This window comes from Uranotaenia lowii, chromosome 2 (genome assembly GCF_029784155.1).
Source record: "Uranotaenia lowii strain MFRU-FL chromosome 2, ASM2978415v1, whole genome shotgun sequence".
NCBI classification, from domain to species: domain Eukaryota; kingdom Metazoa; phylum Arthropoda; class Insecta; order Diptera; family Culicidae; genus Uranotaenia; species Uranotaenia lowii.
In genome coordinates, this window is record NC_073692.1 from 288,081,021 (window position 1) to 288,100,466 (window position 19,446).

The 19,446-nt window shown below is 41.9% G+C and overlaps 2 protein-coding genes across 2 annotated transcripts; one reads left to right on the forward strand and one right to left on the reverse strand.

Annotated features, from left to right (window-relative positions):
• Positions 1–7,081: 7,081 nt before the first annotated feature.
• Positions 7,082–8,930, forward strand: LOC129746557 (protein transport protein Sec61 subunit beta). Its single transcript, XM_055740250.1, has 4 exons — positions 7,082–7,309; positions 7,376–7,587; positions 8,429–8,517; positions 8,583–8,930. Exons 1-3 carry the CDS (start codon positions 7,307–7,309, stop codon positions 8,514–8,516), a joined length of 303 nt encoding a protein of 100 aa, XP_055596225.1. The 5' UTR covers positions 7,082–7,306; the 3' UTR covers position 8,517; positions 8,583–8,930.
• A 3,706-nt stretch (positions 8,931–12,636) lies between these two features.
• On the reverse strand, positions 12,637–14,964 carry LOC129746210 (uncharacterized). Its single transcript, XM_055739771.1, has 3 exons — positions 14,461–14,964; positions 13,591–14,218; positions 12,637–13,520 (listed from the first exon to the last, which is right to left on the reverse strand). The coding sequence occupies exons 1-3, from the start codon at positions 14,784–14,786 to the stop codon at positions 13,347–13,349; spliced, it is 1,128 nt and encodes a 375-aa protein (XP_055595746.1). The 5' UTR covers positions 14,787–14,964; the 3' UTR covers positions 12,637–13,346.
• Between the last annotated feature and the right edge of the window lie 4,482 nt (positions 14,965–19,446).

Consider the following 19,446-nt stretch of genomic DNA (forward strand, 5'->3'; position numbering starts at 1 on the left):
ATTCGAAAAGCAAAATTATGAATTTGATTTTTAAGGTTCAATGAATTTAATATCCCGATTTCCAAATTCAAAATTCAGAATGCAGAGTTGTATTTTTTTTTGTTTCGTTTAAGTCGTTCTAAATAACATGTTTATGTCATTCGCGACTTCATATCAACGTTGCAGTTGTCGGACGCTTATGGAAAACTTATCCAGTACAACTTGTTAACAGTGTAAAACCATGTATATTATTATCCATCCAACCACCCCTCGTTGTGTGTTCTTCTGGCAACACTCAAACTCTGTTTCCCGCTTAAATTCTTTGTCTTGAATAAAACCTCACTTGTAGTTCGACCGTCACAGAGTAAACGTGTCGTTTTATTTCTCGCTGTCTGAAAGCCCTCGGAAACTTTTCGTCCGCCACGTTGTTTCGTTTGTTCGCGCCGCTCTTGAGGTTATGGGCCCAGACATGGACGACAAATCGAAAATTAAGTTGTTCGACGGTAGTGGCTTCCACAACTGGAAGTTTCGCGTTGAAACTGTGTTGGACATGCACGATTTACTCGATTGTGTAAATCGCGAACTCGTTGAAATCGAGGAGTGTCGGGAACAAGATGGCGATTCCCGGGAAGTGCTCGTCCACAAGAAAAGGCTTACCGAAGATCGAATTAAACGCGAGAAAAAGTGCAAGTCGCTGATTGTGCAGGCAATCGATGACAATCAGTTAGAGCTGATTAAGGATTGCGGGTCCCCGAAACAGATATGGGACACATTGAGAAACGTTTTCGAACGTCGTGGTGTAGCAGGTCAAGTGTTTCTTCAAAAGCAGCTTCTACAATTAAAATATGTAGAGGGAGCTACTGGCACAATGCCGGACCATTTGTTGCGGTTCGATAAGTTAATTCGCGAGCTGAAGAGTAGTGGTGCGACTGTCGAGGAGTCGGACGCGGTGTGCCATCTTTTGTTGACACTTCCAGCATCGTTCGATTCGGTAGTGACGGCGATCGAAACTCTTCCGGATGGCGTCACAATGGACTTCGTTAAGAAGAGGCTTTTGGACGTTGATATGAAGCGAAGAAATTCGGATGTAACAGAAGGGGCAAGTGCAGATGGTGTGGCTATGGCGAGCAAGTACCAGAAAAGAAAAGTGAAGTGCTACCAGTGTGGGAAAGTAGGCCACAAGAAGGTTGACTGTCGCGAAAACCTGAAGCCTAAAGTTAAATTCCAGTACCAGAATAGATCTGACAGTGAAAAGAAAAGTCAGAAGGCAAACGTCGGTGCCGAAGAAGAAGCAAAACATTCGGAAATTGCGTTCTTGACAGCGGTACCAGAAGATTTAGTGTGTGTTGGTTGGTTGCTTGATTCGGGAGCTACCGATCATATGGTGAACGATTCGAGTTATTTCTCGTCGATGAAAAAGTTAGATCCGCCGGTTCATATCGTTGTGGCAAACGGACAAAAACTAACAGCGCATTATTGTGGTGACGTTTCGGTTTACTCGATTGTCGGTGATACGGTGAAGAACTATTTAACGAAAAATGTTCTCTATATTCCCGGACTAAATTGCAATTTGCTTTCCGTGAAACGAATAACAAGATCTGGACTCCAAGTGTGTTTTGCTGGAGATAATGTGAACATTTTGAAGAACGGTTCAGTTATCGCGGTTGGCTGTGTGAAGGGCAAATTGTACAAGATGGACATCTACTGTAAACGAAGTGAAATGGGATCAGCCTTAGTTTCCGGAAAAGTTTCGCGGAATGCCGTGTTGTGGCATCAGAGATTTGGTCACGTTGGGTGTGACAGTCTGCGTGAACGCGTGAAACGCGAAATGGTGAGAGGAATACCATTAACAGACTTCGATTCGGAAATGGTAGTGTGTGAACCTTGCTTGTCGGGAAAAGTAGCGAAGCTACCGTACGCGCCGGTAATAAAAAAACGTTCGTCGCGACCGCTAGAGTTGATCCACAGTGACGTGTGTGGACCGATAACGCCGTGTACGTGGAACGGAAAGCGATTCTTCGTCTCGTTCATAGACGATTATTCGCATTTTGCGGTGATTTATTTGCTGGCGAGCAAAGATGAAGTGGTCGGTCGTTTTCGAGAATACGAGGCTCTCGTTTCGGCACATTTCGGAACAAAAATCGCAAGGCTTCGTTCTGATAATGGCGGTGAATATGCGAACGATGAAATGCGCATGTTCTGTCGGAAAAAGGGAATAGTGATGGACTTTACAGTGCCGTACACGCCACAGCAAAACGGCGTTTCTGAGCGCTTTAATCGTACAGTGATGGAGCGTGCCCGAGCTTTATTGGCTGAGAGCGGATTCGGAAAAGAAATGTGGGGTGAGGCGACACTCACCGCTACGTACCTGATGAACCGTTGCCCGACATCAGCAGTACAGAAAAATAGTACCCCCTACGAAATCTGGTACAACCGGAAACCGGATGTCGCCAAGCTCAGGATTTTCGGATGTGCTGCGTATCTGCATATTCCGAAGGAGTTACGACCCAAGCTGGATCCAAAGTGCAAGAAGATGTATCTTGTCGGATACACTGTGAACGGTTATCGTCTCTGGGACCATGAAAAGAAGAAATTGGTCATCGGAAGAGACGTAGTGTTTGACGAAGAAACAATGTACCGTGAACATGAAAGTGACAATAGTGTTAGTGCACCAAAAGTGATTGAACTAGAAATGGACAGACAATCAGTGAGTGGTAGTGAACCAGTGGATCCGGAAGAAGTGGAAAGCGTGCCGGAAACAGAAGATCCGGAAACCGAAGAGGAAGAGGAGCAGCAAGATGCAGATGTTCGTCGCAGCGGTCGGACTAGGCGTCAGCCGGTCTGGTTCGATTGCTATGAAATGTGTGAAACTGCGATGAGTGCTGAAAACTTCGTCGAGGAGATTCCGGATACTGTGGACGAGCTTCGAAAGCGGAATGACTGGCCAAAGTGGAAGACTGCCATTACCGATGAGATGGAGTCGCTCACCAGTAACAAGACGTGGGTCCTCACTTCGCTACCACCAGGTAAGAATCTTATTGACAGTAAATAAATCTTTAAGATCAAACCACAAGATGTTGGAGGAACTGAGAGATACAAAGCGCGACTTGTCGCAAGAGGCTTCTCTCAGCGCAAAGGATTCGATTACGACAGTACGTACGCTCCTGTAGCCAGTCTAACTACCTTACGTGTTTTGCTGGCAATTGCCAATCAAGAAGGTATGCATCTTCACCAGCTTGATGTCAAAACCGCTTTCCTTAACGGAATGCTTGATCAAGAAACGTACATGAGGCTACCGAAGGAGTTCGGAGCAGGTGACTTAGTAGCGAAGTTGGAGAAGTCCATATACGGATTGAAACAAGCCCCTAGGGCTTGGAACTCGAGATTTAATGAATTCATGACGAAACTTGACTTCATGCGCAGCGAAGTTGACAGTTGTTTGTATACCGCTATTTTTGCTGGAAAGTTGGTGTTCTTAATTATCTACGTTGATGATATTCTCATCGCCTGTCACTCTCAGGATGTCATCACAAGAATAAAAGAAAAATTGAAGAACGAATTCAGCATGACCGATATGAACGAAGTCAGAACTTTTCTTGGGTTAACCATCGAACGTCAGATGGAAGGAGGCGTCATGAAAATTAGTCAGAAGCGCTATCTCGAGAAGCTACTTGATCGGTTTGGCATGACTGATTGCAAACCGACACAGACCCCATTGGCTACAAATTTGAAATTGGAGAAATGTGACGATCCACATCAGTACACGAAGAAGCCGTATCGTGAACTCATCAGATGCCTAACTTATGTCACAGTCACATCTCGACCTGATATTTGTGCAGCTGTTAACTACTTCAGTGCCTTCCAAAACTGCGCAAATGAAGAGCATTGGAATCACGCAAAACGAATTTTGCGTTACATTAAAGGAACCCTCGACTTGAAGTTGGTCTACAAACGAAGCAGCAGCTCAGCGCCGCTTGAAGGATTCGCTGACGCGGATTGGGCCGGCGATACACGTGACCGGAAGTCGTTGTCAGGATATGTGTATCAAGTGTACCAGTCTACTGTATCCTGGGCGACACAGAAGCAGCAGACGGTTGCCTTCACACAAAATTTTCGGGGCTCCACTTAGCAAAAATTCGCTGTTACTTTCCGTTAGCAAAAATATTTTTTTACTTTCGATTTAGCAAAAAGCTAAATTTACTTGATTTTAGTTATCAGAAAGTTTATCTTGCTCGAATCTAGTAAAACGAAGGTTTTCTAGCCGCCTTATTTCTAGATAGCAGCCGCTGCCGATAGAGACAAAAAAACAAACCGACGTGATTCAGTGCCGTTCCGGAAATTCGATGCTGGCGGTTCTTTTAGTGGCTAAGTTCACGACAAAATGGTAGCCAAATCGATAGTGGATGCGTACAGGTAAGAGTCCATAAAGAAGTGTACTTATAATTTTCCCGATTTTTCAATTGTTGTTTTTTTTCTATCAGGTTGCTGCTGCCGACGGGGTTCCGGATTTTTAGTGCAACAGTCCGAAAATCAAAAGGGACCACAGCTGAAATTTCAATGCGGTGAATCCGGCACGACCACGGTGCCGATCGCTTGGCATTTCGCGTTCCCAGGATTGGAACTAAATAATTTCCATTTTACGAAGTGTCGAAATAAAGAGAAACATCAATTGAAAGTGAACTTATTTTTGTATTCTATTAAATAATCGAACATTCCCTCCGAAATTGCAAAGGAAAACAATAAATATTGAAATTTCAGGTCCGGGGCGATCTTTTCCTCCGGTTTTTGCTAGAAAAGTGAGCAAAAATTGCGGCGGCTAAACTTTTCTCTCGTTTGCTAAAATTTTAGTTCTAAAAAATTGCTAAATTGATTGCTAAGATTTTAGCTGGTCAAATTTGAGCAAAATTTTGCTAATTTTCGGCCTCGAAAAATTTGTGTGTAGAAACTACACACAAAACTTTCGGGGCTCCACTTAGCAAAATTTGGCTGTTACTTTCCCTTAGCAAAAATATTTTTTTACTGTTGAGTTAGCAAAAAGTTCAATTTACTTGATTTTAGCAATAAAAAGGTTCATTTTACTTGATTTGAGCAAAACAAAATTTTTCTAGCCGCTTTGTTTATGGACAGCAGCCGCCGCCGGTTGATCAATAAAATAACAACTTGACGCGATTAAGTGCGGTTCCGGAGTTCGATGCTGACGGTTCTCGTTGTGGCTAAGTAAACGACAAAATGATAGCCAAATCAACACCGGATTCGGACAGGTAAGGGCCGATCATATAAAGCGCAAATTTTGGATTTTTAAATTGAAAATTTCTTGTTTTTTTCTAACAGGTTACAACTGGCAGCGAAAACGACAGATTTTAGCAACTGTCCGGAAATTTTGAGGGTTGCATCCGGCGAATTCGTTAGTTAAGGTCGGAAACTTGGCATTTCCCTTGCCGGAAGGTACATTTCCAGAACGGTACTAATTTAATTACATTTTACAAAAAAGTGTTTAATAATGTCACGAAAAAAGTATGAAAAATAAACTAAAAGTTTAATGATTTGTGTATTCTAGTCAATAATCAAACATTCCCCTGATTCACCAGAGAAAAAATAACAAAACATGAAATTACGGATCCGGACAATCTTTTTCTCCGGTTTTTGCTAGAAATTTGAGCAAAAACTGCGGCGGCTAACTTTTTTCTCGTTTACTAAAACTTTAGTTAAAAAATATTGCTAAATTGGTTGCTAACTTTTTAGCTGGTCAAATTTGAGCAAAATTTTGCTAAATTCCGGCCTCGAAAATTTTGTGTGTTGTCATCAGCTGAGGCAGAATATATCTCGTTGAGCGTCGCAGTAAAAGAAGCGATCTGGTTGAGGATGCTTCTCAAGGACTTCAGGAAGGAGTGTCCTGGACCGGTTATCATTAGAGAGGACAATCAGGCCTGTATCTCGATTGCTGAAGACGACAAAATGACAAAAAGGTTGAAACATATCGACGTCAGGTATCGCTTTGTGCAGGATGAGGTCCATAGAGGTAAAGTGAAACTTAAGTATATTCCGTCAGAAGATCAGGTAGCAGATATTATGACCAAAGGTCTAGCTAAAGAGAAATTTGAGAAGTTTAGAAACTTGTTAGGGATGTTGGCTTGAAGGGGGGTGTTAACAGTGTAAAACCATGTATATTATTATCCATCCAACCACCCCTCGTTGTGTGTTCTTCTGGCAACACTCAAACTCTGTTTCCCGCTTAAATTCTTTGTCTTGAATAAAACCTCACTTGTAGTTCGACCGTCACAGAGTAAACGTGTCGTTTTATTTCTCGCTGTCTGAAAGCCCTCGGAAACTTTTCGTCCGCCACGTTGTTTCGTTTGTTCGCGCCGCTCTTGACAACTGTGTTCGATGTTCACTCTATGAGCTCGAACTCACGGACATCGGCTCAGGAAGCAGACCAACCGAGCTTTATCACAAGTCCATTGTGAATTTGTTATTCAGCTTTCAAAGTTTTCAAAATCTAGATTTTCAATTTTCAAAATTCATAATTTAAAATTCTGGATTCAAACTTCAGAACTCTGAATACAGAATTCAGATCTTAGAATTCATAATTCTAAATTTAGATTTCAGAATACAGAATTGTGAATTTTGAATTCAGTGTTTAAAGAATTCAATCCAGAATTCTTTGAAAATACAAAATTCGGTTTGCAGGATTTCAACTTCAGATCAAAGAACTCAGAATTCAGACTTCAGAACTCAGAATTCAGCATTCAGAATGCAGAATTATGAGTTTTGATTTAAGGAATTCAACAAAAGTTCAAGTAAAGGAAGAAGGGGGTATGAATTCATAATTCAGCATTCAAAATGCAGATTCAAAATCCTGTAGATTCAGAATTGACACTTCGTTTCATGAAAAAGTAAAAATTTGATCTTATCAAATTAAAACATTAACCCAAACCGTTGTGTTCTTAATGTTTGAAAAAGCTCGTTGAGCAGACCTATCGTCAGATGAACCTTTCGCAAGCAAGACGCTTCGAGCTTTGTCCGATCTCTGCTGAAAGTGCCTCTAGCGCTTCATCCAACTCGCTGACAGTTCGCGGCCGTCGTTTGCGGACGTGTTCATTCTCGGGTGACGTTTGGCTGCGACGTGTAGTGGTTTCTCGAGGAGACGTGGATACAGTTCAGAGCTAAATTCGAGTAGAAAGCTGAAAGTGGTCATCGTGTCTGGAAGTAAATTGTTCTCACGGAATTGCGATAATTCCGGACCCTGCATTTACATCTGATTTCCAGAAAATAACAAACCTTATTGCAAGACTGATTTTCGGTATTCCAGTGAATTCTACTCATAAAAATGGTAAGTTCGGAAGCGCTTTATAATTTGGTGAAATTTATCATTCTAATTTCGGAATCTCGCCTCTAGCCTGCTCCAGCTAGTTCCACGTCGGTCGGAAGCGGAAGCCGTTCCCCGACGAAACCTTCGTCTGCTCCACGGGCCAGCGGCGCTGGAGGTGCCAGTGGCCTGAAGCAGCGAAAAACCACCACCACGGCAACTGCAGCCCGGAATCGCACGACCGGAACCGGCTCCGGAGGAATGTGGCGGTTCTACACCGACGATTCTCCCGGAATCAAAGTGTAAGTAGATTTGTGGATTGCATACATTGTATTTATGGTTGGAAAGTGTTTTGACGATCATCAACGCAGCTGTATGGTTAAAATTTCTGATTTTCTAATGCCAATTCTTAATTTGGTCTAACTTAGACTAACTGGGACTCTCTTAAAACTAAAACTTTGCTTTTGTTCAGTTATTCAACATTCAATATGTTAAATAGCATGTTTTTAAATTTATCATTCAGTACCTTTAACTTTTCGTATAGATTTTGCATTTATTTTAATAGCTTCTTTTACTGATAATTTATTTTAGACTTTATCATCTAACATTGGTTGAATTATTAAATTAATCTCTAGAATAATTCTGAAATGGTTCTTTTAAGTGTCAGTACATTTCTTGTCACTATGCTAATTTGTCTTCAATTCGCCGTCTTCCAATGTATTGCATTAATTCCTTCAGTCCAAGCCCTCCAAATATCATAATCGAATATTAATTATTGTTGAAGTAATGATACACAGTTCAAGAAGTCTATCTAAAGCTTAAAAGATAACTTTTCAATGATCACTTGTTTTTGAAGATTTCAATGAACGGTTCATAAAAAAAAAATCCTCAAAGATTTATCTGCTTCACGAATTAATTCAAATTCATGGAAAGCATTAACATCTTTCGTCTTTGACAAATAAAATTCTGCAATGCTTATAGAGACAAGTTTAAGCATAAAGCTTATGTCTCACTCAAATACCCCTTGTTAAACGTTCAAAAAACGAAATTATTTTAATGAAGCTGGTGACATTTTAAAGTTGGTTGACGTCAATTATTTAGGTAAATCGGCTGTTTGTACATTTATGTTTTGCTTTTTTTCAGTGGTCCAGTTCCAGTTCTGGTGATGTCCCTGCTGTTCATCGCTTCCGTCTTCATGCTGCACATCTGGGGAAAGTACACCCGCTCGTAAGGTTAGTGGAGAGGGTTTGCATTTTTTCTTTCATCATCTCATCGGAATATCCTCCGAATCTGGCAGCCATTCCTGATGCCGGGAATACCTTCATACAGAAGACCGAGGAATACTCTGCATTCACTTTTGCGCATTATGAAACATTATAAGTTTTTCTACCGCCAACCCATGGACGGTAAAACTGTGGTAATTTTGCGCGTATTCTTTTGATTTTGTGTTTATTTTGTTCTTAATTCTTGTCGGAGGAAAGATATTCTGTCCTCTTATTGAGTAATGGTTGCTGGTAGGTGATCTACACGATTTTCATTCATAAGTTATCAACTACTACTATTACACAATGTAATTTGAATCATCCCTATATAGATGTCCCTATTTGTATGAACAAAAAATGTAATAAAGTTAAAAAAAAAATCAGTTATCGAGAAGGTCAATCGAAAGAAAGCCGTTACTAATCAAGTTTTTCAGCAAATTATTCATCATGTTACCAAATTAGTTTTTGTCAATTCGGATTAAACGATTTTGTAAACGACCATTCTAATGGGTGCATAACTAGGCGGACTCACTAAAAAAAAACACTTTAAGCCAGGGGTAAGCAACCTTTTTAATCAACGACCTAACTTATGTAAATTTTTTTGCGACCCACTCATATCTTAAAAGCAATATCTACATAATTTTCTAATTTTCAGCGAGCTTGAATTTTAGGGAAAATTTATGGAATATTGCCGCTTGTTGTTCATTCATAGTCCTTGCTGTGCGTGATTTCGGGCTTTAAGTACAATAATTTGAAGATCCGTTCGAATTTGTGATAAAAAACCAAGTAAGATCTTAATATGTGAGAAAATTCTCATAAATTCGTATTTCCTCAAAAATAGCAAGAAATTGTGTCGATTGTTTTTCCGGCATTCTCCCAATCCAAATCATGATCACCAATCCTAATCATGATCTGATGTGTGATCCCAAGCATTTGCAGATGTAGAAAAGTGGTAGGTAATTCGTATAGTGAAATTCAAATCGTCACGCCAGTATGTCGTACCAATGCTTTGCTTTGCTTTCTTACTGGAACGCAGAATGCAAAGCGATGTTTCGTTGCCCCAGCATTACATCAACCTTACAGTTACAGAGGTTCTAGTTGAAAAGTGTTGTTTAATTGTCAATGAACATCAGTGGAGTAGCGACTTGAGTTCGAAATAGGTCGTCATCACGGAACTTACTTACTTAATGTTCCGGCGCCGATCCTCCGGTGCATAGGGCCGTGGTAAAAGACCTCCACTGTTGACGATCAGCAGCCAGCGTCTTCACTTGGTCCCAGTCAAGACTCTCGAAGACAGTTTGCATTTCGGCGGCTAGGCTTCGCCGCCACGAGTTTCTGGGTCTGCCTCTTCTGCGAAGTCCTTCTGGATTCCATTCAAGCGCAATACAAATCTCATCCTCATCTTTTCGCAGCGTGTGCCCAATCCATCTCCACTTACGTTCCCGAATCTCAATTTCTAGCGCCCTATAATGACACCGGCTATGTAGTTCGAGATCCAGTTGCCAGGCCACCAAGCGCGGATGATGTTCCGCAGGCAGCGGTTTACAAATACTTGCAGTTTTCGCTTCGTTACCGCATATGTGCATCAAGTTTCGCACCCGTACAGCAATACGGATGCTAACATTCTAACATTTCTCCCTTCTAACTTCAGAACACGATGTATGGTTCCAGACGGGAAGAACGCTTAAAGATTTGGGTTCGTCTACTTGTTGAGTTCCGTTTGATACTACGTCCTCGTAATTTTCAGAGTTTTGATCCTCCAAAAGCTCCACGGTATCATCGAAAATTTCGGATGAAGTGTCAGATCAGAACCTTCCCCGGATGGTGATGTTGGATCCTTTGGTTTAGATTCAAGTCCGCACATGTCTATCAAAATGTTGAGTGGAGCGCTTGAACTGATGTTGTCTTGATAACACCTCACAGCCAGCATGGTGTCTTGGGTGTTGATTGGTCTTCGGGGGTTGATTCGGTGATTTCGACAGCTGCTATCTCTGCACAGATCACAGCCGCTGACGACTGCTTACGCTCAACCAAAGCCCTATCCTGTTTCAGATTCTGGAAACGTTGACACTCGGTGATAAGTATTTCCAGTTTGCAATCCGCTTCATGCGTTTCCGGCTTTGACATCAGGCGTGTACGGACGTCGGCATCCTTGGAAGATTGGAGGCCTCGTATGATCTTGCTGAGCTCAAAATCATCGCATCGTTTGTTGACCGTCCCAGCGTAGGTAACGTAGTCCTCGTCCAGCTGCTTCACGACTTGGAAACAGTCGTACCTTCTACTGAACAGAGAGATTCGGGTTCCGAGAAACTGTTCGAGTTTTTCAACCATTTCAGCAAAGCTAAATTCCCTAGGATGCTTTGGTAGAATAAAGTTGAGATACCTATTGTGGACGGTAACGTTGAGACTTCGGAGTAATAACCGAACCTTGGCCGCATCGTCGAGTTTGGAACCATCCTGGAGCAAAAAGTCTTCGTATTTTTATACCAACGGTCAAACGTTAGACCTCTGTCCGGATCGTAGCAGAATTCCCGGATGTTCGATGAAAGGGATTCTATGACCAGTTCCGGATTGTTTGCTGGCTGAAGGGAGGCTACTCGATTGGTGAAACGCTTCCATGATTACCATCAAACGTTGATTATGATGCAGGATCATCTGGAAAATTTCCTCCATGCGGTTTGAGCTTCCAAAACTTTCTTCGGTTAGTGGTTGGGCCATCTTGAATGGAGGTGCAGGTGGGTTTCTTTTGAAATTCTTGTCGCCAATTGTTAACTCTCGAAGTTAATCTACACTGTCTGGGAGTATTCATGTTTATATATTGGGGTATTTGTTCATTTATTTAGTGTTCCGTCCCACGACATAACTTATCGAACATAATTCCTCCAAATAACTCAGTCTGTGTCCAATCCCAGTCCGTTCTCCAATCCCTCAGACATGCCACATTCACCATGCAGATTACCCTCCGCTTGGTCTTCTAGTGAACTCGTGTTTTGCAGGGCATTCTAGTAACATTTCCTGCCTAGCGTATTCGTCCAGCCTTCGCCATCATCTTGATATTGGATTCGCTGTAGAGTCTCCTAATACAAGCAAGTCTTTCTCAATCACGTCTCGTGCCCGTAGAGAACAACTGGTTCGTCTTAGAGCGAGGGCTCATTTTTATCGACCGTAGTTGCTTTTGGAGTCCGTAGTAGGCACGACTTCCGCTGATCATTTGCGCCGGATTTCACGGCAGGTGTCTTTGGCTGAGGTCATCAGTGAGCCGAGGTAGACAAAGTCTTCGACTATCTCCAGCTCGTCACCGTCTCGGATCCGCAGGCCTTTATATATTTCGTTTTGTGACGTATTAGTATTAATCCGCACACAGCACTGCGTTCTATCTATCGTTGTCTTCATCAGTCTGGCCAGCTTCCCGGAAAAGCCGTTCTCGACCACGATTTTCGATGAATAGTTGGTGCGTAGGGACTTGGTGGTCACGGCATTTTTGGAGAATTTGCCGTAGTGTGAAGATTTAGTCCGTCGTAGATCGTTCCCTTCTTGTAGATGGGGCATATAACCTCCTCCTTCCTCTTTTGCGTAGCATGCTCTGTGTCCCAGAAATCCGGAACAGGCCAATCCGTCAACTTGTTCGGGTGATTTGATTTTGATGAGTTCAGCTGTGATGCCATCCTTCCCAGCCGACTTTTTGCTATTCAGCCGGCGAATGGCTTCCTGAACTTCAGTCAGTGGCTCCTCTACGTCGATTGCTATGCGCCGTTCAGGTGTTCATCGAAGTGCTGCTTCTACGATTATTTATAAGGTTCAAAGGTATTTGTCCTACCTCCTACATAAGAGAATATCTCTGGATCAGACCAAGGGTAGAAGCCCTAGGTGTTATTTAGGGATTATTAGGGGGTATATCAAGAGCCGCACATCGGGTTAATCGAAAAATTTAGTATTTATCACCAGAGAAGAGATAAAGGAAAATGGTCTTCATTGAATGAAAGGGTTTTTCAGTAAACTCTGTGTATAACTACATATATTTTACTTGCCAAATTTGTTCAAACAGTAAAACTTTAAAAAGGGAATTTCTCAGTTATAAAATCTCATTGATTTTGGTCAAGCTGTTCAAGCAGTTTTATTGGTTTTTCATGAATACAATCAAATTATTTATATAGAATAGGTAGCAACAATAACTTAGAAAAACACACACTGATCGTCGGTAGACAGATGATTTGATAGACCTTTGGGGGAAAAAGTTGCACAATTACAACACAACACTAATCATATACGAATCGATCCGAATGCATGGCTTCTAAATTACTGGGTTACACGGAAATACTAAACGTACCTAAGTTACAAAGATCCTTCATCCCGATACATACTAATCATATAAGTATACAGTTTATCCGTGTTGGAAAAAGTGGAAAGAACGAACTAATTATACATCATGAAAATCTAGCCCTTAGATAATGGATTAAATGCAGGCTGTTGTCTAAAGTGCGTTTAAACGTTGGATATTTTCATTTGTAGTGAGGAATTGTATTTTTTTTTCTATATATTTTTTTGTATATAGATGTGTACCTGGATTAAATTATTCAACCAACTGTCTTAAATGTTGGTTTCGTCTCAATACAATAAAGTAATCAAATTATGCAATAAGTCTCAGTTGAATTCTACGTTGTACAGTGAAAGTGTATAGTGTCTTGTAGCATTCGTTGCGTCGGATTAGTTATAGTATAGTTATATTTATCGTTATCAAGAAGTATTTTAAACAATTTTTAAGTGGTTGCTGTTTGCTGTTTTAGGTGTTTTGAAAATGATTAATTATCGGCTGACATTTCGGTGACGTGGTTGTTGATCTCCAGTACCTGCCTCACAAAATCAATATCCTGCACTGAGTCCGCTAAGTCGCGCATTAAAGTTTTCAACTCACACACTTTCATTCGCAGTTGCGGTGCTAGATTTTCCAGATGAATTATTAAGTTCTCGGGAATCTGAAATAGAAGGAATTTGAGAAGATGAGTAAAACTTTGAACGATGTGGGGGTTTCGTTAGTCTGAATACCTTTTGGGGATCTTTAAAGAACGAGAACTTGAATTTCTGCTTGACCTGTGTGTCGTTAACACTGTCGTAGAACAGCGTCACCTGTGCATCAGCTGGGTTCAGAACGACCGGGAAGTACAACCCGGCGCAAACACGGCCCTTGGCGTCGCGAGATAGCAGCGAGCGGAAGTTGTACACCAGATTGCGCCGGACGGTGACATCAATCGCCGTCCGGTACGGTTTCTCGATGTAGATGACCGAAACCTCGTACTGCTGTTTGCCGGCGCGTGTCGCTCGTTCTGTCCAGGTGATGTAGTCCGCACTGTGGTGGCTCAACACGTAGCAATACTCTCGCTTGCAGTGTGGTTCGTTCGATTGGGTAAACCAGCCGGTATGTGGATAGCATTGGTCTTTCATTACAGTTACAGCTCGTGCCACGTGGTATCCCGGATCCAGGATCAGCACGCCTTCCCGCCCGGCAACGACAATGCGCATGGCGATCAGGGCGTGCTCCTTCTCCAGGCTTGGTCCCGCATGCTCGATGTCTTTCTCCTCGCAGTGGCGAACATAGGCTTCCGATTCCTCAACAGCCTCCTCGCACGAAACCAGATAGAAATGTTCAGCAATGTGGGGATGGTGTTCTGCAAGCCTGCGGAAGCAGAGGAAAAATGTGTTTAGTGATTTGTTCAGTGAGATAAATGTTTGCCTTTATCACTTTTAAACAGGATTCGGTAGCAATTATTTTGATAAGAACGAAATACATAGTTTTGAATAAATTTTGAATAAAATATTTATTCAATGTACCAACATAAAAAAAACGAAAAATTATACTTGAAGCAACGCCCTCTTTTATTTAAATGCTGCTTAGAATTTTGAGTTCTTGGGGCTTACCTTGAGACAATTTCCATAGCCAAGCTGACACACATGTGGTGTCGACGGTTGATTGGAATTGCATAGTTCTGGAAATGCGTCTTCAGATCCGGGTTGGCACTGTGAGCGACACGGTATGCCTTGTGAAAATCCACAAAGTTGTTCACTGTATTGTAATGAGTCTCCTCCAACATCCGCTGTAGTTTAGTTTCAATCAGTCCGACCAAATCTTCATACTGCCACACCTTGTCGATAACGTACGGCTTGGCCGGTTTGGTAGACCACTTCGGGAGCGGCAGCGGCGAATCAATCGGCCACGCCCCGTTGGTCTGGTCAAACTTGGCCATGTTGTAGCTGTCCTCGTCGAGTGTCCATTCGGCGAGCCCACCGGCGGCACCAGCGCTGGTGCCCCAATTCGTTGCCGTCACATCGCGCTTGTGACAGTCGGGGTCGGTCAATCGTCCGGTGGATTGACCGGACCCACGATCCCTGGCCAGAACCAGGGAATGTTCGCTACGTACGACGGCGAGTCAACTTGGCCATTCGTTGCCCCAACGGCCAACGGTTGGTACGTAGGCGCCATCCTGACGTTCAACGCTGGTGATTGAAATGGTGTGAGCAAGATCGCTCCGGCCCTGCACTTTACCAGTCAGGCCCGGTTCGTCCCCTTTTATTAACGTTGGTTTTTCACGCTCTGCAACGAAAGATGTACAAAATATTAGGCCACGACGAACATCAGTATGGCCATTTCTTCTCCTCTCACATTCTCCGAAACTTTCCCGATACTCTCCGAGAGGAAAAACGAGACAAACGTTCAGTTTACTCGGTGATTCATAACTTGCATACAATCCTTACAATGGACTCACCCACATCCCGTATATGAGCATTTTACGTCAAAACAAAAAACATCTGTTGACCGTCCGTTTCCATCGCCCTTTTCTAGTGGCAAAACCTACTCAAACAACCGTTGTTTTTTTCTTTCAACGCCATTATAGTAGTGTGTGCGCCATTTTTAAAACCCCCATGAGGAACGGAAACGTGTTTCTGTATGGGTTTATTTGTCAAGTTGCTACGCTGCTGCACAACTGATTAGCGAATCGAGTTTCAATCTCATTTGCAAAGTATGTAGTCAATCAAGAGACCCCGAAACACCCCCACCCAATTCAATGTTCCGCCTGCCTACATTCTTCTATCTTATAACAGCTCTTATCTCATCAATCAATGGTAATGGCAGCGGTTTGGATCCGCATGAGGTTTTGCTGATGTTTTGCAGCTAGGTCACGTGTGAACCACAGCAGAAACATGAGCGTCCTAGCCAGCAAGCTGGCGGAACAAAACTGCGATAATCTGCTGGAATCAACTGGTGCATAAAAAGTTAAACCAGACAAAGGAGTCACTTTGATGAGGTACCCCAGCCCATAATAATTATTGTTTTAAGGACAAAATGCCAACAATTATCGGTCAGGTCATTATTTGAAGCTTGATTGCAAGGAAATTCAGTGTACTAGCCTGTATGCACATAGGTGCAGACGTTTGACTTTGAACGAAAACGGACAATGAATATTGCGCAGATAGTTTCGTTAAGGGAAAATTCAAATTTAAAAAAAGATAACATCTAAGTTCGTTCAAGGTGAAATTGAAGAGCACAGGCATTGTTTTGATTTTAGAAATTCTGATTTAAAAATACTGACATCTTTATTGGTGCACATTGAGAGTTTAGATTCAGAAATGGAAATTCATTCATCTGATTAATAAGATTTGGTTTGACAAAAATCTTGATAGCAATTAGGAAAAAATATTACAAGTGCATCGAAATGAATACTTAGAAGATAAGAAATACAGCACTTTTAGGCTCACGTTGTTTGAATTAACGTTGGCGAACTTAAAAATTACTGCTCAATCTCAAATTGTTTTAGCATGAAAAAGTTAAATCGACACCTACTAATCTGCCGTTGGAAGCATAATTGTCACATGTTACAAAAAGGCAAAGCGAGAAAAACGCGATCAAAGTATCACAAAAACACTTTGCTGTGAACGCACAGTTTTGCAATTTTTGTTGACTTCAATGCCGTGGATCTCTAAAGTATACTCCTATCATATGAGCCTCGATCAAATTTTTCGAAAATGAACTGAATTTTCAATGAAAATCGTTGTGTGACATTTATGCCGCGAAATTCTATGAAAAGTCGAAAAATGGACGCATATTTGTCACACCACGAACATTTTCCCAGTAGTTGTTAGGTTTGGCATATCGTGTGTGGCTCTTGTGTTTTATTTGTGAATGGAAGCTTAAATTAAACAAAATCAGGTCTGAATCGGATTATTTGAAATTTACACTCTCTGGTGCCAAACATGAAGTTTTTAACGGGTTCGATCAATAAAACGGCACGGGGGAGCAATTTGCGGCAGCTCAATCACTTTACAAGAAGCAACATTTCTTCAACTAATGTCAGCTGCCGTGCTGAAAACGTCGCAACCGCGAGAGAAGCGTCACCAGAAGAGGACAATCGATCCGTTTGCAGTGAATACGGTCTTGGGACAAGTTCCGGATGAAGTAACTCTGGCGGAATAGTTTGTAAACAAGAAGAAACAGACATCTCCGGTATTTTACTAGGTGTGTCGAAATCAAAAACTCAAAGCAAACCCAACAAAAAAAGGTCTCCTAAAACTACCGTCAATCAGATGTGGCTATCCTGGACAATTGGTGAATACGGTGGAACTGTCACACTGCGCTGGAAGAATAACAATTTGACTAATGTTGTGAAGCTGGTTACGTTTACATGCATTCTCCCAAGTGCCAGCAACGGACCCGAAGCAGTTTGCAGAGTTTTTCTTGCACATGCTGGGTTTCCGCGAAAACAGTGACCCCTCCCCCTCTTCACATCTCCGTGATCGCCTCCCGACTATCTAGGATACGTGTGCCAAGTTTGATGAAAATCTATTTAGACGTTCCGAAGTTATAATACGTTCATTTCTTTAGTGTGACAAATATGCGTCCAATCGTCTCAGTGTGACAGTTATGCGTCCATTTATCCCAGTGTGACAAATTGACTTTGAATTTTTCTTTAAATTTCTAGAATAAACTTTATGTTTCGACAAAGAATATCAATAATACGTATCAAATTATGACGATTGGCATCAAAAACTCAAAAATGTCGAAATGTCACATGTGACAATTATGCGTCCAACGGCAGTAATCATATCAGTAAGTAAACAGATATCTACATAGTAACTCGTTAGGCTAACTTCTGCTGCTGGCATTTGTACTGATGACGAAATCATTAGCGTTCCAATGAATGTAGAAAGAATTGGACAAAATTGCCGCCACATGTGACGAACACAGCGAGTGCGTTAACCCACAGTTGATGGTCGTTGGACAGTCTTGCTTGAATTCAACAAGAATCCAAGAATCGAGAACCGAGAACGGCAGGTACTAAAATGGCATTTAACGATGCTATACAGCATTATCGATCAAGGTTGAATGAACAGCTCCGCTCGCTGGTTCGTTTCGAATTTATTTCGTTCCGAATGATAGTCAGTATCAACGTTAGAATTATTCTGACTTTCAAGTCAATTTGTGCAATGAACGAATGTTCCACGACCCAATTTTTATTATCAGAAAAAATTGTTTCAAATTAGTGATGTGTAGTTTTGAATTCGTTGAACGCCAGTGGCCTTTCTTGTTCAATTAACGAAAACATGCAAAAAGAATCACTCCGCCCACATCTTTGGCTTCAATCTCTCCTCAAACAAGTCCCTGGGACCGGATGTTACCAAGGCCAGACCCCCTTCTTTGATTAGTCGAACGATATCAGTAAACTAACGAGCTTAGCACAAGATACGGTTGTACTTTATACTCACTTCACTTAAGCGCGCGTGACCTCCTTCAAACTATCCCACTCAGTGATCACGTTGATGGATCTCGTTATCATACATTAGCGTTCCTTTTCTGCACCAATCGACTCAACTTTCCAAACGGGGACGGCCAGTCAGCCAGCCAGCCAGCTAGTAGAACTGGCCTGGCCCGTGTGAGTTTCTGGTTTTTTTTCTCACTGTTTTCCATAACAACGGTCATGTGATGCGAATACCTACATCATCAATTCGGTCGTTTCGCGGAAGGAAAACGCTTTACGATAAAGATATGAGTCATGCGGAAAGTTTTGTGTAATATTAAACACCGTATGTAGATATCTTCAAAAATCATGATTTAAGAGGAAAGGAAAGTTTCCCTTGCATAATATTCTCAGATTATGGATAAAATTTTGCAAGTTCAATATTCCATTTAATATTTTAGCTATGTCCCATGTTACTTCTATGAGAATTCGATAGCTTAACAAATTACATATTTAGGTATATTACTTGTGGAAATATGGAACAACTGCGCAATTCTCGCCCTCGTTAATAGACTATTATACTGAAACGAATTGGTTGTAATGTTGCGATAAGTGCTATCGATAATACTCACCCATACAACGGCCTAAGCCCCAAATATAGAATGTTGGTTGTCCTCTCTAGTTGAAGGTATGTTCTGCACTGTTTTCCCCCGAGAACAATTCCACTGAACTTGTTTTTTTTTGTATTGTCCAATTCGAACAAACAGAAAATAATAACAAATTATAACTCACTAAGTCTGGGTATCGAGTGTTTATCGCTCATTTACACTGATGGATATTGATCCTATTGAGCCACTATATCACTGACGATGCGCGTCCGTCGAATTACTGCGTATGTACTATCTTCGTATACAGCTGTTGTGGTTCCACAAATGCACGGTCCTCTGTTCAGCCTCGGCCTAGAACACCCAGAGTCTCTCTATTCCGATCACTTCAATCGCTTGAGCGCGACTGCTCAGTCCAACTTGTAGGCTTACTCGTCGTACCAACAACTTATATAGACCTCGGCTTGGTGACGAACAATAACACACGTCCTACCACGCCCCTCACTCACTTGCCTCCTCACTCAACGCGGCACGCTTCCTCAAACGCGTCGCTGCCTGGTTGGCAGGCT